Source organism: Echinops telfairi, unplaced genomic scaffold (genome assembly GCF_000313985.2).
Source record: "Echinops telfairi isolate 266 unplaced genomic scaffold, ASM31398v2 ScPeMD7_7469;HRSCAF=8507_1, whole genome shotgun sequence".
In the NCBI taxonomy this organism is placed as follows: domain Eukaryota; kingdom Metazoa; phylum Chordata; class Mammalia; order Afrosoricida; family Tenrecidae; genus Echinops; species Echinops telfairi.
The window spans coordinates 31,044,161-31,064,872 of NW_022111373.1; the positions used below are offsets into that span (position 1 = coordinate 31,044,161).

The window sequence follows — 20,712 nt, forward strand, 5'->3', positions numbered from 1 at the left end:
CTAAAAGAGCACTCTGTTCCACCTTAAAGATCAGTCTGAAGGCCCTTAGCTCTAGCTTTATGGATCAGCAAACCGAATTCTTTTACTGAAGTGCCTGGAGGTCCCCACTCCACAATGAGCCTCGGGTCAGAAGACACTCAAATGTATTGGTCTATGAGTTGGGAAGTGCTCTGGCTCATGGTTTTGATGCTGCTGCTACTGCTGCTGCTCCTCCTCCTCCGCCTTCCCCCACCCCCTCACCTTTTTCTAGATTGAGGAGGTTTAGCATGCTGGAATCTGGAGACCCAAACTATGCATTACATTCTGTGTTTTTACAGTCAACCCTATTAACAGTAGGCCCCCTCATCTCATGGTGCAAGACGGCTGCTAGAGCTCTAGCCAGTACATTTATATGCACCAGGCAGCAATCAGAATATGAGTAAAGGCGTCCCCAAGACTAATGTAAGTGAAATTTCCCTAGTTATAGATGCTTGTCAATTTGATTGCTTTACTATATCTGCCTTTCAGGGATTTATAATTACCCTGGAGCTCTGGTGGTGTAATAGTTACAAGTTGGGCTGCTAACTACAAGGTCAGCAGTTTGAAACCACTAGCCACTCGCAGGGTGAAAGTCAGGCTTTCTACTTTTGTAAAGATTCACAGGGGCTTCACAGGGGCTGTTCTATCTTGCCCTACAGGGTCACTTATGAGTCGGCCTCTCCTCGATGATAGTGAGTTTTTTAGGGTTGTTTTGTTGTTTTTTTTGAGACATGTTTCTTCGTTCTTGCTTTGGCACCAGTTTCTTCATACTACTTGTAGCATCACTCACAGGCTGCCTTTGAATTTGTCAGATACCAGAGTGCATGACAGAGTAAAGGGAGTGGTGTCCCTAAAGAAGAAAAGTCAAACCAGCTTTTGGTTACTGATTTCATCAGAGACCAGGAGTGCTACTGAACTGAAGACCACAAGGAGTGTCTCCTCTCCTGCTCGTCACCAGGTGGTCAGGGAGTGGTCTCCCTCAGCGAGCGGCTAAGCAACGTGGCATGTGACTTGTTGGCAAACTTCCAACCCCTCTGCACCTCCTCTCTCTGCAGTTGTCACCTCTGCTGAGTAACTGTCACTAGCATTAAGGAATGCAAGCATCTTCCTCCTGGGTTATTAAGTTTTGTCTTCTGTCAGAAGAGCTGATGTTGGACAAGGGAAGATGTTATATAGCAAGGAAGGAAAATAACTTATTGTTTGTTTGTTTGTTTGTCTGTCTTCCATTTTTCTCCTACCTTCCCAAGGATGGAAAATTTACTTCGATAATATTTCAGAATTCATATATGCCTCAATAGGGAAACCGACTGCTGTCAATTCTGACTCATAGCGACCCTACAGCACAGAGTAGAACTGCCCCTGTGAGTTTCTGAGACTGTCACTCTTTACGGGAGTAGAAAGCCTCCTCTTCCCGCCCCGTGCAGTAGCTGGTGGTTCCAAAATGCTGCCCCTGCAGCTCTCAGCCCAACGGTCACCGTCACACAGACAGAAGACAGACCTCTCGTTCTCTCTTCTCCCTGCCCTGTCTTCATTATGCTGCAGTCTGCATGTGCAAAACACAGTCATTTACCACCATTTACTCGTATCCTTAGTACAAAAGCAACTTCCTCTTTCCAATCGTTTAAAGTGAAAATACCCTCTCCCAAAATATTTGAAAGTACCCAGAGCCCACCACTGAAACATCAGAATGCTGTCTTCCCAGTTTATTTTTCTATTAAAGTTCATTAAATGAAAACTAAAACCATTTTATTGTTGTTGAGAATATACACACCAGAGCATATGCCAGTCCCATTTCCACATGTACAGTTCTGATGCTGCATACATCCTTCAAGCTGTCCCTCCTTTCTGAGTTGTTCCTCTCCCATTAACATAAACCCAGGGCCCCCAAAGGTCTGTGTTTGCTGTTGTTAATTTGACCTGAGGGGCAGGGGGGCAGAGAGAGAGAGATTACCCCAGTACAGTGCCCAAGGCAAACATCCTTTACTGGTTAAGCTAAACTACAGTTTGGTTTTAAGATTTCAGGGTATATTTCAGATTTAAGGTTTAAAGATTATCTCAGGACAATAGATATCTCAGGCTCCAGAAATTCTGGCTTCCATATTTTGCTACCTCCATCTAATAAGAAGACATGTTTTAAGTACATTTTCATCCACTTGGAAAAAATGAAAATGGATTGTTATGTGCAATATTCTGTAGTGAGAAAAGAGCACCAATGGCCATGGCTGTGGTGCTAATCGATTTGTGGGGCCTTAAATAAGGCCTTTGAGTTAGAGGAAGATAGGTATAATGAGCCTTCCTATAAAATGTATAGAGGATTACAGAACTGATGTCCAATCCAGATGATGTTTTAAATTGGGCTTCGCGAATAGGTTTTGGAGTTTCTGATGGCCATAACCAGATGGAAAACCAGCATTTACCCCAAATTTATATGCTTCTCTAGAGAAAGACCGTCACACTCTGTTCATGAAATTCTTATAGAACTCAGTGACTTGAAGAAGGTTAGGAACAACTGGTGTGCTCGTGTTTTAGGGATAGACATCTTCCACCCAGAGACCGGAAAGGCCTTTCTCCAAGCACACATCCCGTGGATCTTTCTGGCGAGATGGTGGGCATCAGTTCTAAGCCCAGAACTCTGCTCTGTGGCACTGGCCCCTGACAGGCTCCTTCGTGAAATACTTTGTTATAAATAATAATGCTCTCCCCCCACATCTGGCCCTGTTCTCAAAGTCCGTGGTAGAATGTAGTCTTATCAGTCTGCTTTCCCTCCGATCCTTTCCCAGCCTCTTCACGCACAGTCTGCTTTCCTCCGATCCTTTCCCAGTCTCCTCACGCACAGTCTGCTTTCCTCCGATCCTTTCCCAGCCTCTTCACGTACCCGTTTCCCCCAGAAGCAGTAGGAGGGATCTCTTGATACTTTGAGAGGAAGAAGCAAGCCTAGGCTCACACTGCTGAGATGCTGGTTCCCATTTCTGCATTTCTTAAAGAACATGTCGACCCTCCCTGTGTTTTTTCCCTTCTCACCAGAGGTGAGGTGACGAATCTCTCAAAATTTGATATCATAGTGCAGCATGTCACAGTGTCTGGCGACGAAGGAAAATCCCGACTGACAGCGGACAGCCCACGTGTCTACAGAAGTGAATGTGTGTTCCGCCCTCCTACTGGAAGAACATGGTTTCAGAAAGAGCACGTATTGTGAACATCACGGTATTTGTGCTGAGAAATCGTGCAAAATGTTGTATCTGAAGCCCACAGTGACCTTTTCAGAGCAGCCCCAGCCAGATGTGAGAGTACTGCCAGATTGTCTGACATTTCTCAGTTTCAAATATCCCTGATTCCAAATGACTCTAGTTCTGCTGTGTACAGCACCAAGGCAATTGGGGGAGGTCTCCTTCACTGTCGATGCCCCTCCAGCAGCAAAAGCAGCTGCTCTTAAATGTTCCTCCCCACCCGGGTGCCCCTGCCCGGCAGCTCACTCTCAGCTATGTCACGTCCAGAGGCAGATTACAGAAAAGAGAACTTTTCTAAGCCTGGAATTAAAATCTTCAACGTTGAATTCTGTACCACCATACTGTGTCCAACTTTAAAGATCACATTTATGTGCTCACTCTTTACCTTAAATCCTGCTTGGCAAAGCCTACAAAAAAACCCAAATAAAACCTAGAAGGAGGGAAAGGGAGTTCTGATTCTCATTACTCCCTCAAAGTAATTAACATAAGATTCTCCTAGGGAATTGTGTGAGCTCCTCCTGGAATTGGCAGGGAAAACAGATGAGAAATTAGGACTCAGGTCAAAGAAAGTTTTACGAATGTTTCTTCGCAGTCAGTGTGTTATGCAGGTTTTTAAAAGAAGCCCATCAACCCGAAAAAAACCCAGAAGATGTGTCCACCCTACATCTTGGTAGATTTCTGTATGCAGATAAAGCTCTGTGTTCACAACATGGAAGTTGGATAGGTTAAGAATTGCTTGCTGTCCCTGTTTCATCTGTTCTTGAACATTCTCTGTAACGCCAGTTAACCTGAGCAGGATGGGTAGGGAAAGATGATATGAGTGAATTCTTGGCTTGTCGTCCCATAGCATAGTGTATCAGACTTCTGGTTCTGTTCCTGGGAGAGGTCCTGTTAGCGCCTAAGAAGCATCTGTCCTATCAATCCCGTCTTTTTGGAGGACCATGAAGAAGGTGGAGCTGGCGAGAAAATAAATGGGTTACCTTTTAAGAAGTGAGCCCCCCCCACCCTCCCGATCCCCCACTCCTCCTCCACATGTGTATATTTTTACAGAAAGAAAATGTATTTCAAACAAACAAACAAAAAAGAATTCAAACGTGAGCGGGTAGACACACTACACTGCCGTTGCCGTCCAGTCTTCCGAGACCCTGTCTGCCAACACCGTGCGAATGGCCTCGCCAAACCGCGACCCAGCCGCAGCCAGTGTCGTAGCCCCCGGAAAAGGAGCCAAGCCCAGCGGGGGCGCAGCCCGGGGTTCCGTGGGCAAGAGGCTACAACAGGAGCTGATGACCTTCATGATGTCTGGCGACAAAGGAATCTCTGCTTTCCCGTAATCAGACAACCTTTTCAAGTGGATAGGGACCATCCACGGAGCAGCTGGTACAGTCTATGAAGACCTGAGGTATAAGCTCTCCCTGGAGTCCCCCAGTGGCTACTCTTACAATGGACCACAGTGAGGTTCCCCCTGCTCCCACCCCAATGTGGACACTCAGGGTAGTATCTGCCTGGACATCCTGAAGGACAAGTGGTCTGCCCTGTATGACGTCAGAACGATTCTCCTCTCCATCCAGAGCCTGCTGGGAGAGCCCAACATCGACAGCCCTTTGAACACACATGCTGCCGAACTCTGGAAAACCCCACAGCCTTTAAGCAACACCTGCAGGAAACCTACTCAAAGCAAGTCGCCAGCCAAGAGCCCTGACCCTCCCTGCCCTTGTGCTGTGTTGTCTTCTCTTCCTAGATGTCTGTCTTTCCCCGACACCAGCCCCCCCCCCCCTTGATTTCTTTGTAGAACTCTTATGTTAAGCTGTGGTGTCATTTCTGTTTTGTTTTTTAAATTAAGTCTCCATTTGCATCCTTGTGATGATTATATTAAATAAATAACGTTTGAGGTTGAAGAAAACAAAAACTGACCACTCAGGACCCACACAGCAATCAGGGTGTATAAATTACAAATCTGTAAGAGGTGCCCTACTCAACCTTTTTTGGAAACAAGAATAGCGAGGCCTTGTCTCCCCTACATGTCATCAGAGAAACCAGTCTGTGGAGAAGGTCGTCAGGCTTAAAGCGGAGGGTCAGCGGACAGGAGGAAACCATCAACGAGATGGATCCACACGGTGGCTGCAGCAGTCAGTGCAAACGTGACATCAGCGGAGGACGGGACAGGACCAGGCGGAGTTTTCTTCAGTATGACGTGTGGTCGCCACGAGTCAGAAACAACTCGGCAGCACCCAGCAGCATTCAACGTTCACATTTTTCAAACATAGAGTTGGTTTTCATTAACCTTTATGCTGAGAGCTGGGCATTCCTTCCTGTTCCAACTCTTAATACTGTCTTTATTGAATAGCTCGGGGGGAAGCCATCAGAATGAGAAGCTTTGCTTTTTATTCTGATTTTTCCGTCCACAATTAGGTCCTACTGCCAACATGTAGCAGTGTACTCCTTGTTACATTTAGGAGGACCATTGAACCTAGCTTAGTTTGCCTGAAACGTGCTTGATTTATGCCCATTATCCCCCTGAAATGGATAGCACCTATTTTTGCTGTTTGAGAAGATGCCTTATTTTATATGGTTATACTAATTGCAGGGACTGAAGGAAAGGAAATGAATTTCTGCTGAAGCAGCCTAACCTGTGCCCTTTCCTCTGTCTCCACAGCTCCACTTGGCAGCCCTGGCATCACTGAAGGGAGACATAGTGGAGCTTAATAAGCGTCTGCAGCAGACAGAGCGGGAACGGGACCTGCTGGAGAAGAAATTGGCCAAGGCACAGGTAAGGATATGGAACTTTGTGTTTGTAACGTCTTTTTAAAGACATAGCCACAAATGCACAACTTCATGAGCAAGCACTACGAAAACCCCCACCCAGATCAAGGAATAGCACTTGTTTCCACTCCAGAAACTTCTCTATACATGCCATCCCAAACTCCACAGTTTAAACTCCCCCCAAAAGGACCGCTACCCTGACTTTATAGTAGTAGTATATTCCTCGTGTTTCTGTTTTTGTTTTTACAGTCTAGTGCTCATATTTCCATGCCTAGGTCACATAGCCTGGTCTTATCGATTTTAAAACTACGCACTTACTTGAATCTTTTATTCTATAGGTTTTCACTCCATTACTTTGTTTTCTTGTAATTTATCTGTGAAAACCTGGCTGTTTGACATATTGAGGTTCCCAGAGTCCGGCTATTCCTGTTCGACACACACATGATGCATTCCGACATGTTCCTCTGCCCCCTGCAATTCCTGCAGAGTGTCAGCTTTCTCCAGGGACTCCATCCCATCCCTGCGTGATCCCACTGGCAGGACAGCAGATAACATTTGCTTTGTTTGTGTTTTCTTCTCTAGAGGCATATGGACCCAACTGTTTCTCTTTTTGGTGCTACTGTTGATATTCAATGCCTAGGTCCATTAATTCATTAACTATTATAAAATCATGGTATTTTAGTTCTGTCCTATCTTGTTCAGGTACCAGTTGGAATGCTTTAATAGAGCTAGCTTATCATATACTATTTTTTTAAATAATGACACAGAGTTCACAGAGGAAAAGCAGACTAAATGCTTGATTATTCTCCTTTATCTAACAATTTTCAAGATAGTGAATTGATTTCCCATGATCTTCTGACAGTATTTGCTTGTTTTAAACTATTATTATGGATTATGGTTTAAAACACATTTTGGTTTTAATCCATCGTGATTATTTTTTCTTGGAGAGGCTCAGAGACCGCTGGCTTGGGTCAGTGAGAGCCTCTACAGGTTGGCTCCTGGGTCACGGGACAGCAGTTATTCTAGGGGCCAGTCTTGGAATCGGCCATTAGCAGCAGCCCTGCTCTGTAGCACTCTGGGTGCTTATTGTTACTAAGTTGATCGTCTTTTGTTTCTGGCCTCTTTGGTTGACAGAGGTAGGAAATTATGATCTATATCTTATTATCTACACAGCCATAACATTTAAAGTAAAATACCTTAGAAATGCATACCATTGCTTTCAAGTCAAACTTGGGATTACACCGATATTTGACTTAACTCTATATTTGTATCTTCTTTCACCTTGCCAGTCCTGGTTGAGGTTGCCGAGGATGATAGAATATCCCATAATTACGTATTGACTTTATTTGCATTACTTTATTGACATTATTTACACTTCAGAATCACAGTGTTAATACAGCCATTATTTACTGAGGAGAGTTCATTTAATGGCATTATGCACTTCTAATTTTCCCTAATTTTGGAGTTGTACTATATGCACTATAGGCAGGCTATAGGGTCATTATATCTCACATTTTCTCCTTTTTAGCTTTCATTTTGTCCTCTACAAATAACTACATTTAATACTTACCATTGGCCCTATGTATGCCATTGTTGCTTCTCTCTTTTTTTTTTTTGTCTCAAGCTCATTATCTATAGATTCCCCAAGGAAGACTCAGGAATAATCTTCCCTGAGTCCTGAGATGTTAATAACAATGTATTTGTGTCATACATACTTGAAAGGCATTTTTGCTGGATATAAAACTTGACTCATTTTTTCCCCATGCATTACATTGCTTTATTTTCTTCGGGCATAGAATATTGTAGTCAGTCTGATAATACTCTTTATTTTTTTAATAAGACACTTGCTAATTCTAGAGGCTCAAAGAATCTACCCCTCTCCACTTTTTAGACCATAATTTTAGTAGTGTGTATCTTGTTATCTTATTCATAATTCTGGCTTGAAATTCTCAGGTTTTCTATGTATGCTGCTTCCCAGTCCCCCTTGTGTAGTCTTTTGATTAGAGTAAAAATCTTACTGCTATTCAATTTCAGGATAGCTTGATGGTTTTCTTTTAATTACAATGTCTAATATTGATTTTGTTACCCTGCTTTGGGTCCTGTCTCCCCCCACCTCACCTCAAGGACTTTTATTATTTTTGTTAGCTTTTCTCATCTCTAACAACTGTCCTATATATGGCTCCCTTTTTTTCCATTTAGTTTGTATTTCTGTTCTCCATATTTTGTTTCCCTTGCATCTTTATGTTGTGTTTATTCCCTTTTATGTGCCTTCAGTATGGGGTTCATTTCTGAAATGCATTTTTGTTCTATTTATGATTCTTTCCTGTGCTCTATCATTTTACTTACAAGTTTTTCTAATTCTGAATTCTGTCTTTCATGCCTTATCTCATTTCCTTAATGTCTTCTAGCTTATTTTTGAAATGGTAGGGATAGTTTGTTTTTTAACTAATTAGGAAATAATACATATATCATTTCATAATTTAATCACATCAGCAGAATTGTACATTTGTTAACACGGTTTACTAACATTTCTTTTCTACATAGACCTCCTTGACATGACATCATCTCCCCTTCACCCTGCCCCCACCACTGTATCCCCCACCCATTGAATCCCTTATGCTACTTAGGGTCATTGGTCCTGGGTTTCTCTATAGGTTCATCTATAGGTTCATCAGTCCTGGGTGTCATATACTGAAAAATGAAAAAGAAACATATAACTTCAAGAAGGTGACCCCTCTGAGATACACGCTAATATGTACAAACAAAAAACAAATAAAACAGTGCAAACCAAAAATACAGAAAACTTTGGAAACCAGATCAGCTCCAGCCTGCAGCATAGGGGGAATCTACTGACAAAGTTTTAAATGTTCAAGTCAGATTTAGGCCTTTGATCTTCTGTACTCAACCCTCTAATGCACTCTGTTTAGTAACCACTTTCCTCCCCTCCCTCAATTGTGAATAGAGGGAGTTCACCAGAGGCTTATTTCCTATGTAGTTCTACAAATGAATCTTGGGCTTCCACTGTCATCCATAGCCTTCAGCAAACCAAATCCTCACACTTTAGGTTGATACTAATCCTTCCTTTGACTTCAGATTATATGATTTACAATCCTTCGTTGACTGATGATGGTGTGCTTCTTCCATGTGGACTTACTTGACATCTCACTTAAATGGCTGCTTGTTTGAAGAAAAGCCTTTCAGACCCCAGAGTCTATTTTATCTTGTAGATGGGCACCATCTAAGTTCTTTACCACATTTTGCTATGGCACCCATCTCCTCTGTGTTACCTTCCTGAGGGCGAGTATCAAGTATCGACCAGGGTCATGATGTTTGAACTAATTGTTCTTAAATTGGAGCTAGGATTATAAGCCCCAAACCCATTCCTGGATCAATGTTTTGTTGTTCTTTTCATTTATTATTATTTGGGCATTAACATACATGTCATGTTGTCTCATCGTTCAATGGCCTCAAACAGAATGGTATTACCGCTTCCATAATAAATTTCCAAACATCCTATTTCTTCCTGGGTTCCTTGACATCATCTCCCTTTCATGCCCTCCCCCTCCCCTGCAGCATCCTCTGCCCCCCGTGAAATCCTTGTTGTGCTTGCTGTCCCTCTGGGTACATCCATCCTGCGTTTCCTTTATGGAAAAGCAGAAAAACATATCACAACTTCAGGAGGGTAACCTCCCAATGACATAGCACCTCTGAGATACACCGTAATATGAACAAACAAACCATAGAAAAAATGACTGTCACCGGTTTGCTAGAATAATACATATCTTAATTCAACATATAAGGCATTAATTTTTTATTGAAAAGTCTATGTTGTGACATGTTTTCTTTGCAGATAGGGGTAATCCCTTCCTACTTCTTTTTTCTTACAACTTTGCATGGGATTTGGCCTTGGTACTTTTTTGTTGTCCCGTTTTATGTGAACAGCTGTGTAGAGGCAGAGTTCAAGATAGTATTTCTAAATTCATGGAGTTTAGTATTCTGCTTTTAATTTTTTTTATGATGTATGGCAGCCTGATTTCTGAGGCGTCTGGCTTTTGTCCCCTCACGTACTTTTCTGTGAATTCCCCCATTCCTTTGCCCCTATAATCTCTATACTGTGCATTCCTGACCGTACTGCTAAGAGTGTCTCTTCCCAGAAGAGAGCCTGGGACAAGTTCTGAAAGCTCTTAGGAACTGTTTAGCTTCTTCTAACCTCACTCTGGGCCTCGCCCACTCCCTGACAGTGGGATCATCAGAACCTCCCTGCTGCTGTGCTAAATTGGCCCTCCACGCTTTCCTAGGTGTGCCTATTGGTTACTTTGGGGTTTTCCACTCTTCGAATCCATCAACCTTTTGCACCCTCTGCTCCTAACCATGTGAATACCCTATGATTTACCTGCTTTCATGTTGTTATTTAAGGGGTTAATTTGTCACCAAGATTTGGATTTTACTATGTAAGTTGCACTATATATTTTTATGTGGGAATCCAGAGAGATGAAAAAACTAGGCTACCCCTACCCATCTTCCTCAAATCACCTATGGCAAGGTTTAAAAAAAAAAAAAAAAAAGCATGTTTTATAGTCTGAGACTGTGTTTAGGTGGGGGAAAATCCCTTTAAGCTTTGGTCAGCATGCCTACATTTTGCAGAGAAAGATATGAAACCCAGAGAGGTCAACTGGCTTATCCAGAGGCCCACGAACAGTTTAGTACCTCACCAGGAACAGTGTTCTTTTCTCTTTACAGAACATTGTCATCCTCAGCTTTTTTACCTAACTTAAAACAGTACTCAAAATGCATTTGTTCCCATTTTTAAAGTAATGACAATGTGATAGTGTTAAAAAAAAACTGGAAAGAAGTATTAGGATGTTTCATAAGTGATTCCTGGTATTGAGTCCTGGTAGTGCAGTGGGTTGTGTGTTGGGCTGCTAGCTGCAAAGTCAGCAGTTCAAAACCACCATCTGCTCTATAGGTGACAGATGAGGCTTTCTGCTCCCATAAAGTATTAAAGTTTGGGAAACCACAAGGGTTGCTGTACTGGGCCCCATAGAATCTATCTAAGTCAGAATCAATTTAGTGGCGGTGCATTTGTTTTTTGTTTTGTATGATCTCTGATAGTTTAAAACACTTTTGTTTCCTAAGTTTTTAATAGAGAAAATATTTTGGGTTGTTGGATTTTTTTTTTGTAAAGAAGCAATAAAGGAGTGTTAAGTGGCTGTGCTTTCTAATTACAAACAGCAATGCTAATTAACCATTGTGAATAGTTATAATTGGTAAGAATTTCTTTAGAAAGAAAGAAAACTGAATGCTTTTAACTAGATGCTGGCACACATCACAGTCTTGGATTTTAAAAAGTGACCAGAAAGGTCACACTTTTAACATGTCAGCCCACAAAGACAGAGCCTGGTTAAAGGGTAACGGAAGACTTCTTACCTGCTGTGTCAAGAATTGTGTCAGCTCCCTTTCAACTTCCAATCACATCAAATCTGTGTAATAGCCTTCATTAACTGAATTTACCCCGAGGACACGGGTCACATTGCTGCCCCATTACTTGACTCTCATTGGCATTTTTGACTCTCTGGTTTGCATTGGTAACAGCCTTCGTATGTGTGGCTAAGTGCCTCCAAGTCGGTCTGACTGCAACCCTATGTAGACCAGAACCTAGCACTGCCTGGTCCTGCACATCTCACGGTTGTTACTGTGTATGAGCTCATTGCTGCAGCCAAGCACCAGGTCCTCTTCCAGGGACTGGTTTCTACTAATAACACATCCAAATTATGTGAGATGAAATCTTTTTTTTTTTCTTTAAATCATTTTATTTGGGGCTCTTACAGCTCTTATCACAAGTCTGTACATACATCCATTATGTCAAGCGCACTTGTATATTTGTTGCCATCATCATTTTCAAAACATTTTCTTTCTACTTGAGCCCTTGGTATCAGCTCATCCCCACCCTCACCCATTCCCTCCCATGAACCCTTGATAATTTATTAAAATTTTTTCATGCCTTACACCAGCCACTGTCTTCCTTCACCCACTTTTCTGTTGTCCATCCCCCTGGGGGAGGGGGTTATATGTAACATTGTGATCATTCCCCACCCCACCCCCCTTCTCCTTCTCCTCCTGGTATCTCTAATCTCATTATTGGCCCTGAAGGGTTTATCTGCCCTGGATTCCCTGTGTTTCAAGCTCTTATCTGTACCCGTGTACATGCTCTGGTCTAGCCTGGTTTGTAAAGTAGAATTGGGGTCATGATAGTGGGTGAGGGGGGAGCATTAAAGAACTAGAGGAAAGTTGTATGTTTCATCGGTGCTATACTGCACTCTGGCTCATCAAAATCTTTTTTTCTAAAACAGTTTTTTTGGCACTTAATCCACATATCGCACAATTCAATAATTCAATCATATCAAGGAAGAATTGTACAATTATTACCACAATCAATGTCAGAACATTTTCTCCCCTTCTCCCATGATTAAATCGCCTTTAAAACGAGTTGTGTAAACACCTTCAGTTGTAATGATTATTCCCTCTCCCACCTTCATTGTTTATCATCTCCCCACCACCTGAGAGGAAGTCTGCGATCCTCCCTTCTGAGGAGCATTGTGGTTGTACCTCGTCCAAGACAGATCTGTGTGTTCTTTTGCAGTCGCTCTTACTCTCAGTATTCTTCACCAGCACCATAAGTCAAATGCGATGGCTCTTCTCCCGTCTTCCTTTATTGAATGTTCAACTCTCACATGCATCTGAGGTGATGGGAAATATCATGGCTGTCCTCAGGTGCCATGTCCTCACAATGACATCCTTGCTCTTCAGCACTGAAGAGCTCTTGTGCAGTAGAGTTACCCCAGTGTAGTGTGTCATTTGATTTCCCGACTGCTGCTTACATGAGCATTGATCACGGATCCAGGCAAGACAACACCCTTGATCATGTCAGTCTTTTCTCTTTTTGACATGGTGTCACCTGTGGTCCAGTTGTGAGGATTTCTGTTTTCCTTACAGTGAGTTGCAATCCATAATGAGGGCTACAATCCTTGATCTTCAGCAGCAAGATCCTCCTGGTTTTCAGCAAGCAAGGTTGTATCATGTGCAGATTGGTACCTCCAAAATGTGCCTTAGAAGTGAGGCTAGCAAGACTTCTCACATAATTTGGACGTGTACTTAGAGAAACATTTGCACTCTGACAGTCAATAGGCTTTAAAATTACTCTCCATCCCTTTCAGTGAGCATGTCTTCCCATTTACGATATTGGACCCAAGAGAAAGAAGAAATGTGTGACGTGACATTAGTATCTTTTATAAAGATGAGATTGACACAAACAGTTTGAATCTACCAGTGGCTCCTCGGGACAAAGATGAGGCTGTCCGCTCCAGGAAAGAATTACAGCCTCAGAAACCCACTGGGACAGCTCTACCCTGTCCTAGAGCAGCTCGGAGTTGAAATTGAAGTGAGTTTTTTTGAAGTGATTCATGGTTGAGGCTTTTCCACGTTCTGGAAGAGCAAAGCCATGTGTGAATAATGTGCTCTGTGGCACTAGTGAGTTTGAGCATTTCTCTGGGTGGTACCCGATGCTCTGAGTCAACTGCAATGTAAAATGTGCCCGCCGATTGTGCTCATCAGAAATCGTGAGAACGGGCGTTAACAGTCTGTAGAGCAATGGTCAGGGGAGTCGTCGTATGTGACAAGGCCCAAGGAGCTGGTTACAGGAGCCCAAGGCACAGGCTTCCCTTTCAGGTTTCTCTCGCTGTATAGCAAATGACCACAAATTCATTACCTGAAAACAACAGACATTTCGTTTGTGTGGATCCAGGCTGCCTGAGCTGGGTTCTCTGCAAGAGGGCATGGCTCGCCTTGGGGAGGCCCCACCTTCAGGCTCACTGAGGCCCGTGGCCGAATTTCGTTTCCTGTGGGTGTAGGACCCATGGCAGCGCTTTCTTCAAAGCCAGCACTGGAGAGAATGAGTCTAGATAAACTGGCTAGCAAGACAAAGTCTTACGGAATCTAATCGAATCCTGGGTGTGATTATCCCTTTATCTTTGTCATGCTCTATGGGTGAGGAGGGGGTTACACAAGGCTCCAAGAGGAGGAGGCGTGGTTTGCGTGGGGTCCACCTTGACACCTGCCCTACAGCTTGTTCTGATTTGGCACCCCTGTCAGCATGGGTCAGTCGTGACAGCATTTCCTTAGCTCTGTGTTGGGCCACAGACTGTGCCAAGCCGCCCACACCCTTCCCTTCCCTTCCCTTCCCTGGGTTCTCAGAATTGCCTCCGCGGAGGCACTACCAACACGCCCATTTTACAAATAAGGGGAATTGAGGATTATGGAATTTGAATATCTCTTTCAAGATTATGTAGCTAGAGAGGACCAAGAGCCAGGATTTAAATCCAGGTGTGATGGGCGTTACGGATTGAGCTGTGTCCCTCCTGCCAAAAAAAAAAAAAAGTATGTGTTATAAAGCCTAACCTATATGTGTGAGGGTTAGGCCCCTGGGGGGTTGGTCTTTCTTTGTTAATATTAATGGACAGTATTTGTGTAGGGAAGGAGCCCTGGTGGTAAAGTGGCTTCACTCTGAGGCTGCTAACTGGAAGGTCTGCGGTTGAAAACTACCAGCTGCTCTGAGGGAGAAAGATGAGGATCTCTACTCCTGTAAAACATTACAGTCTCAGACACCCGAGGGGAAGTAAGTTGTTCCCTGTCCTGGAGGGCCGCTAGGAGTTGGCATCCACTCGATGGCAATGAGTTTGGTTTGGCTTTGGGTATTAGTGTAGCATATATCTTAAGCTAGTCTCTCTCCAGATGGAAAAGAGCAAAGAAGCAGAGATGGGGAAGATAGCTGTCCAAAGGGATCTCCAAGGAAGCAGGAGCATATACCGGAAAGAGAAGGGAGGGGCTTTCCCAGGGCAACAGAGAGAAAGCCTTCTTCTAGCATGAGTGCCTCCTAAGCTGTGAGAAAATAAATGGGCTTGTTAAAGCCACCTTCTTATGGTATTACTGTCATAGCAGCAGTAGGAAATAAAGACAGTGGAAATCCACGACTGTACCGGTATTGCCTCGTATGCTGCCCAGGCTGCCCTCCCAGCCGGGGAGGAACCGAATGTGGGTGGGCTGTGGAGCACAGGTTAACTGGATTTAGGGCCCTGCCCGACCCCAGTCAGCCAAGGGCACAGAGGCATGTATGCGTTTGTGCCAACAAGCAAAAGCCCTTCAGAGAATGGCCTCGTGGGAAACAGGCTAAGCTCATACACGAGGGGGCTTTTAAAAGTTCTTGGAAATATTAATTTCTTTTCAATTCCCATTTTTACAAACTTATTGAGGCCCCCCTTATATAGTACCAATTTTATGCTTCCAGCATAATTGCCACTTATTTAATACCAACAAATATTTTAAGTCCTCTATTGGCACTGTGGGTTAGGCATTGGGCTGCTAGAATAAGTTTAGGGGTTCAAACTCACCAGCCATGCCAAGGCAGGGAGATGAGGCCATCTGCCTCTGTAAAGACTGGCGTCTTCTAAACCCTGCTTGCGTGTGTCAGAATGACTGTGACAGTGGCTTTGGTTTGATTTGGGGCAAAGGAGATGTACACATTAAACAGACTCATGCGCTGCTTTGAAACCAGGCAGCAGGAAGATAGAATAGTTTCTATTTCTAAGCACTCTCTGGAGTGTAAGTCTGTCTGTTTTTGGAATATAAATCTCCTGAATTTTCCATCTCTCGGCTTTGGGGGCTGGGGGAGTGGGTGGGGTGGGAGGTGGGGGAGGAGAAGGACACACACATACAACTTCATTAAATGTAATGGAGAGAATGCTTTCTTTTGCGCCTCTCTCTCTCTCTCTCTCTCTCTCTCTCTGATGTTTAAAGATGTAGTTTGCATCTCATTTGCTTCTTTAGCGCCCCACCCCAATCCCTTTCCTATTGGCTTCTTTTCATCTCCGGTGACCTGCTTGACGGCATTTCCATGTGTGCTGGTGCCTCTGTTGAGCTGGCTGGATTTCCCCTCAGGAGGACCTGGCCCACGGCTTAGAATGAGGATGAAAATACCCCAGACGTGTGACTTGGAGAAAGTGGCGTCACTTCTCACCATGCTTATAAAGGGCACGGAACCTGACCCTTTCACAGGATGGTTGAGAGGGTTAAAAATTAACGATGACATTGCACTTTGCAAAAATTCTGGTTGAAAATGCCCTTAGGTTTGACAGCCGAGATGAATGCGATGATTAAAGATCAGCAGTCTCTGTGGAGCAAGATAAGACCCAAGGAGGAACATTAACAAAACTGTAAGGCTGCTTAGCATCACCACACTGCACAGTCTTTCCAACAGAGAGGCTCAGGTTCCCAAGCCAGCCTGGCTCCAGGCTGAATCCTGTTTTTATCCCTGGATTGCGCCGTTAGCGGAGAAGAGTCGGAAGCTTTGGGTTCTTTGTGGTTGTACTGCCGCTGGTCCTTGTTTTTAGCAAACACGTTTCCTCATAGGTAACTTCACTAATTAATTAGACTGGACACAAGGGTTTCTCTAGATTTCTAGTGTTTCACCGCCATGATGGAAGACTTCAGATCTTGAAGGGCAGCTCCATGTGTATCGTCCGATGAAATTCAAGAAAAATAAAAATCATCTTATCCAATCTCTCGCTCTCGCTCTCGCTCTCTCTCTCTCTCTCTCTCTCTCTCTCTCTCTCGCTCTCTCTCAAATTGAAAGTCAGTAGCAGAAGAATTCTAAGCTCTTCACGATAGTGACCTCTGGAATCCATGGCTGGAAAGGTGCTGCAGCCGCAGGCTTGCTGGCTACACTGCTCTATAAGATCAGTCAGAAATTGAATTTGCGCCGGGAGGAGTGAGAACCCTGGGTGCAATTCCGTGCAATAATAGAGAAAATCAGCACCGTGTTGCTTGAGAACATGTCTTCTCTTGTTCAGCTGAAATTGTACAGGGTGTTTGGTACGGTAGGAAGGCGGGGGCATAAGTTTCGTGAAAATTGTCATTGTACTTTCAAGCCCCTAAGTAAGTTATCACTGAATAATAATTGACTTTTGCAGTTACAACTGGCCTGGAGGGAACTGTAGGGGTTATGAATTCCCCTGTTCTCTACCCCCCTTGAAAAGGAGCTTTGGTAGCGTAGTAGGTAAACCATTGGGCTGCTAGCCACAAACCAAGTCAGCAGTTCGAACCCACCAACCACTCCTCTGGAGAAGGATGAGGCACTTTGCTCCTGTAAAGATGTATATCCTCAGAAATCCAAAGGGCAGTTCTACTTTGTCCTGTAGAGTCGCCGTAAATCAGAACTGACTCGATGGCAGTTGGGTTTTGAGCTTTGTGCCATCTTTTTCTGGTTCAGTGCTCTTGGGACTCGAGGAAAGAGCTGTTGGGGTGTTTCTAGCTCTATGCTGATATTGGGAGGTATAGTGTTCACATTGCCTTTTCACAAGAAGTATTTCAGAGTGCAGAATCAAGAGTGCCCACTGTCTGCCACGTGCAAACCTTAAGTAAATAGTCAGGAGGATTACATCCCAGCTGGTAAGGAAGACAGCAGTTTCAACCACCTTGATGGCGTGAACTGGAATCACTCACTTCCTTCTGCTAGTTGCCTGGTTCCAGTAAAGCCATCACTTCTGTTTTCTTGGCCTGTTTCCCCCTGTATGAAAGAGTTGTAACTGTCAGGATATGTAGTGATAACAAACCCGATCGATCAAGTAAATGCCACCTCTTAGGGACCCTATAGGAGAGGGTAGAGCTGCTGCCCCTATGAGTTGCTGAGACTGTAACTCTTAATGGGAGTAGAAAGCATTGTCTTTTTCCCTCAAAGTGGTTGGTGGTTTCAAACCGCTAACCTTCCAGTTATCATCTTAACTTGTAACCACTACACTCCTTAGTGATAACAACCTCCACATTTTCAACGACATAAAAAGGCTTTAGAATAAGGAGGAAATGAGACTTGTTTCTGGGTCATGCTAAGAGATCACTGAGGCTGCCAGGGATTCTGTGAAACGTTGACCTCTCCACCCAGGCTTCCAAGCTAACAAGCCTCTACCATCTGGAAGGCTGCCAGCAGCCGTGGCCTGAGAAGGGGTGTGTGATAAGTGTAATAAGTTGCACAGCTTCTAACCCAAAAGGGCACCGATCTACTATCACTGGTACCTCATTGCCAGAGCGAATCTCATAGACATAGCTAGTGAATTTGAGGGAAATTAGAAGCATGCTTTCGAACGCTCCTGTAGGTACCACAGGGTGCTGATGTTTCAGCGAGGTGGACCCCACCTGCTAGTTCTGGTGGATCCTGGGATATATGTAAAAACAATACTGTCAAGGAATAGGCACCATTTGAGAAAGGACTAATAATGTTAACAGATGACAAGACATGGATGAGCCCTTCATCATTTATAGACAGTGTAATGGGGTGTCATTGAGCTGATCCCTTCACAGGCGACCCTGCATGGCAGTACTCCTGCCCCACAGGGTCTTACCGTCTCTACAGAAGCCAAGCCCACTAGCAGGTCTTTCATCCCGTGCCGACGTGGGAAACTTTGCTTAACAGCTGAGGAGGGCTTAACCATTGTACCACCAAGGCTCCTTATCAAAGAAGTAATACCCATTTTGCCCATCTTTCCTCCTCCTCCTGGTGTCTCCCTCCAAGAGACTTTAACGCACTATTTCACAGGTGGCTTTTAAACAGAGATGAGGCGGGAAGCTAGGCCCAGCCTGTGATGTTGGGAAACAAATGGGAGCACCCGGAATCACATACTCCCAAGTGACAGAACGCTCTCCCAGCTGGTGGGAACTAGGGTGGTGAGAGGTCATTAATGATATGGGGCCATTCCTGCCTGAGTGGGCTGAGGCCAGGGCACAAAGGTGACTATGTGCACAAAATGGTTTTGTTTGTCCCAGTGCCACCCACTCATCTTGCACTGTCCCCAAACTGAAGTATCACGTCCCTGGAGTGGACTCTTGTGGTCTTGTGGAGCTTAATGGGAGCTGGTGAACAAGGGCGTGTGTGGTGACTCCTGCAGGTGGAGGCTTGTTCCTCCTCTGAGGTGGTGCGAGCGGGAGTGGCTCGGATTCCTTGCACGACAGCTTGGGAAAGCCCAGGGCTTTTCACTCAGCTTTGAGATCACTGCGGCCACATCCCTCGAAAAGGGAAAAAAAACAATTGCCTAAGGAGAAGGAAAGGGGCCTCCGGGGAATCCCCAAAGGGGGGGTCCAGGAAAAAGGGGCAGCATGGGCACTGTCTTCAAAGCCATTCATGCATCTCGAGGCTGTGGATTTGCTTTGCTAACCTCTAGGCTGCTGGTTTGAACCCAGAAGCTGCTCCTCGGGACAAAGGACTTGGCAATCAGTTCCCCTGAGGACGACAACCCGGGAAACCCTCTCCTGTAATGCAGGGGGATCAACGAGGGGGATCAACTCAATGGCATATAACTTTCTCTTTTCACTGGGAAATCAGTATCTGTTACTTAAAGGGAAAGTGTTACATTACAGAGACTTCATACCATTTAAAAAATATCTAGACACTATGCAGTAAATACAAGTAGATAGATGTCTTTGGAGACCCTAGGAATTTAAACCAGATACCTTTGTCTTCAGCCAAGAGAATATTTTTCTCCAATAAATTCTTGTTGCTGCTTCCAAATGGGAGCCCCTGAGTCCCAAATACACATGATGATTAACACCCCCCCCTTCTTTTAGCTGTAAGCCCTGTTCCATCTGACTGAATCATCTGGATTCCTGTTGTCTGTTATTTATACACACACCCTCCAGGCAGGCGTTCCAGTTAGAGGCCGGGACAGAGATGGTACCCTACCAGAGAGCATGCTGATCCAGGCACAGATAGACCCTCTGATACACTGGCGTTTGCGTAGCCCCACAGGAGCCTACCCTTGAGGCAGCAGGAAACAGTCAGTGGTAACACTTAGAGTTGTTTTTGTGGCTGTCAATTAATTGTGTGCCTTTTTCTTATTTTTAAAACACAAAATGCAGCTGCCCGTTTTTATTGGTGAGAGGATTTGGCAGTGTCTTGTCAGCCTAGATGGTGTGGTGGTGGGGGCCTGTAGGCCTGCAGAGACTGCAAAAGAGGAGGGGACCATTCAGGGGGTTGGAGAGGCACACAATTCCCAGTCGTTTGCTATTGAAAACCTAACACGGAAGATTTGAGAGGAGGAGACAGACCAGGGTCCGGCCACCGTTTGTGAGCATGTCCTCTCTCTCTACTCCAGGTATGAAGTTAAGTCCAAAAGCTTCACTACCAAATCAGAGAAACCTTTATTAAACAAGAATATCAAAATGAGGGTATTGTTTCTCAGCACATCCTCCACCTAGTTCTGTACTCCTCTGGAGGCAGCGCCTCCATCTCTAACCATTCCTAGAAGAAATCTGCACTCCGGCCTTATCCCACCCAAAGCAGTCATCCTTTCAGCATCTCAGGAGACTTCACCTGGGTTCCTTTGAAATGTTCTTTGAGTTTGCACAACAAGTCTGAAGGCACGGGATTGGGTCGGATGGGGCAAGGTTTCCCAATGAAATGCTCATCGTATAGCCCTTGCTACCCTCGAAGAATATTGGGGGGAGATGCCTTGACCCCACTTCCCTGCCCTTTTACTCAGTAACGGAGTTTCAGTTTTTCAAAACTTCTTTGGAATAAAGCCTTTTTCATTGTCCTATGTGCTTCCTGAAAACCTACCAAGATCACCCTATTGGAGTCCCCCAAACAGTTGCTGTTGCCTTCTGAGCC

The 20,712-nt window shown here is 44.5% G+C and overlaps 1 protein-coding gene and 1 pseudogene across 1 annotated transcript in view; both read left to right on the top strand.

The window, feature by feature from the left end:
* Nucleotides 1-20,712, top strand: part of MCC (MCC regulator of WNT signaling pathway) — a 332,143-nt gene that overhangs the window by 167,818 nt on the left and 143,613 nt on the right. Inside the window, exon 2 of the mRNA XM_013005658.2 lies at nucleotides 5,899-6,012. Coding sequence (XP_012861112.1) covers nucleotides 5,899-6,012 — 114 coding nt within the window. The remainder of the gene's footprint in view (nucleotides 1-5,898; nucleotides 6,013-20,712) is intronic.
* LOC101654613 lies at nucleotides 4,412-4,944 on the top strand (annotated as a pseudogene).